Source organism: Aplysia californica, unplaced genomic scaffold (genome assembly GCF_000002075.1).
Source record: "Aplysia californica isolate F4 #8 unplaced genomic scaffold, AplCal3.0 scaffold00108, whole genome shotgun sequence".
In the NCBI taxonomy this organism is placed as follows: Eukaryota; Metazoa; Mollusca; class Gastropoda; order Aplysiida; family Aplysiidae; genus Aplysia; species Aplysia californica.
In genome coordinates this window covers 274,168-276,894 of record NW_004797378.1, presented here as the reverse complement: position 1 = coordinate 276,894, position 2,727 = coordinate 274,168, and the positions used below count along the sequence as shown (strand labels likewise).

The following is a 2,727-nucleotide window of genomic DNA, read 5'->3' as shown; positions in this document are numbered from 1 at the left end:
GACACACACACACACACACACACACACACACACACACAGACACACACACACACACACACACCTTTTTCTTTAATTAATGAAGTTTGCGTTACTGTTATGATATCACAGGGCTTAAACAGATGTGTGTGTGTGTACACTTGGACTTGAATGAAGTTTTGGGCGAATTATCAATAACTGATATTTCGTGCACTGTGTACACCTGCGGCGTGTGTGTGGATTAATCTTTAATTTCCAACACAAAATGATAAGTATATATCCTCTTGGAAGTCCTATTCCTACCTCTGCATGGTGAGCAGGGAACATTATAACAATGTACTTCGAATTAAGAACACATGCGCACACAATGCTCAGAGATATGAATGATCACTTACGAGTCTCGATACCCTACATCTGTCATTTTTAAAAACCTTTCGATTACAAAAGGCGGGCAACTTAAGGATCAAACTTTCAGCACGTAGGGCTGTGACGTCATGGAAGGGGGGGGGGGCGAATTCCATTGCGTCCGTTCCATGGTCCAGCGTTATACAAGCTGAGCTAACAGCATGCTCCTGGTAAGCTTAACAGTTTCAGTAATAAATGTTCAAACGTTGTCTTTGTTAAGTGCAAATGAGGGCAGATGTTTGACCAAGTATGCATGTTGGTGTTTTCTTTTCGGGGGAGGGGGGTATCATCCACCTAACAATAGTACAAATAACAAGGAATAATATGATTTTGTTCTTTTACTTGAAAAAAAACCAAAACAAATTTTTTAAATCAATTCCTTGAAAAGAAACATTAATGCCTAAAGAGACATGCTATAAAGACTCAGTACTAGAATATAGGCTTAGCAGGACTCCTAAATAACCAACATATGGTTCGGATTCAATTTCTTAAGCGCATGTATGATCAGGCTTCAGAAAATCGATCTTAAAACGATCTACATGTCTCCGTTACTGAACAACAGATAGAAAATCTAAATATTATTCCAAATAATAGCCACAGTGAGACACAAAGGTCAAATCTCAGCCCGGGAAAAAACACGTACCCTCTCCTACATAGCGTTCCATTGCTGGATCATACTTTTAGAGGTAAAAAAAGTATAGCAATTTTTATAAATAGAAATTGAGCAAAGTATTGACCACCTTAAAAAGATGATATTATTCTATCGGTATAATCATAAAAAAAGAAGAAAAAAATGCATTTGTACGAAAAATTATAACTTTTATGAGGTTCTTTTAGTGCTGGCAGGGTGTTTCACCTGCGGCCGCCATCTTGGAAAACGGGTCATAACTCTGGAAAAGTGATACGTTGGTTTCAAAGCAAATACAGTGTACTATTGCTTAGTACTAAAAACTTTTGTTCCAATATTGTATCGCTTTTACGGTGAAGGGAAAACTGCATGCACAATATGCTGGAATGGATTTATCAATCATTTTAAAAAAAACAAAAAACAAATGGACAAATAAATGCAGTCACGTGTTATCCAAACTCACTCTTGTCATTGAGCAGCAGTAGAACATGTTGCCTTGGCGTGATGATCATCTCCTGGAAGTTTTCAGGCGTCACGTGAACAGAGTACGTGCGGCTGAGTCCGGCAAAGTTACCGTGCAGCAGACGAGCAATCATGTCCACGATATCGTCCACCGTTACGTCAAGGTCAAGGCTGACGTGGGGAAGCATAGGACAGGGAGTACATATATTAGGAGGAGTCAAAGAGACCATACAATTCCAGAAATACCTCTATGTAAACTACTTGGGACGCGCAGGGTGACGGCGCTAATTCTTGCCCTCACCGGCCCCTTTCGTTTATCTGGGTGACGTCACTACCACGGTCTCTAATAGTATTATAACCTTATTGGGGGTATAGAGGGTGGGGGGAAGAATTTTTAGTTACTGAAAAGCATTTTGTGGAATTGGGGAAGTCGTAAAATAAAAGTAGAGAGGGAAGTTAGACGGAAGGTGAGGGAGAACATAGGGAAGGAGTTGACAGAGTAAAAAAGGCTAGCCGGTGACTTTCCAATTGGCGTTCTACCGTGGTGTTTCTTTTCTATGTACCGGTTTACCATGGCTCTGTCAGACAATTCTTGTACTTGACGACCTACATGTCTACTGCAATCCACAAATTAACTTTTACTCTAACCCAAACCGTTTCAACTCTAAAAGGTTAGGTTAAGTTAAGGTAGTAAACAAGTAGATGACCAAGTGAACAAGTGAACAGGTTGTCTGAAGGTTTATGAATGAGGGAAAGAGTGTGTATGGGTAAGTGTCTGTGCGTGTGAGTATGTGTGTGTGTGTGTGTGTGTGTGTGTGTGTGTGTGTATGAGTGTTTGAGTGTGTGTGTTTGTATGTGTATTTTTGTGTGTGTTTGTGTGTTTGTGTGTGTGTTTGTGTGTACGACAGAGGGCTTGCTCTGTGTGTAAGAGAGTGTTTCGAGTGTTTTATGAGTGTGAGAGATAGAGAAGGTGTGTGTTTTGATGTGTGTGTGTGTGTTTGTGCATTTGTGTGTGTCCGTTTGTGTGTGTGTGTTAGTATAGTGTGCATATATTATGTGTGTGTGTGTGTGTGTGTGTGTGTGTGTGTGTGTGTTTGTGTGTGTGTGTGTGTGGATAGTCGAGAACATCAGGAAACTTCGATGCTTGGTGTTTGTCATTGCAATTCCCCCTTTGCATATTACATGTATCTTTATCTTATCAACCTCTCACCCTGGGAGGAGGCGACCATTATCAGAGATGTGAAGAAGAAAAGAAA

The 2,727-nt window shown here is 40.4% G+C and overlaps 1 protein-coding gene across 1 annotated transcript in view; it reads right to left on the bottom strand.

Moving 5' to 3' along the window:
• Window positions 1-2,727, bottom strand: part of LOC101852541 (protein disulfide-isomerase like 2-1) — a 39,743-nt gene that overhangs the window by 16,104 nt on the left and 20,912 nt on the right. The window contains exon 4 of the mRNA XM_005095595.2: window positions 1,473-1,642. Coding sequence (XP_005095652.1) covers window positions 1,473-1,642 — 170 coding nt within the window. The remainder of the gene's footprint in view (window positions 1-1,472; window positions 1,643-2,727) is intronic.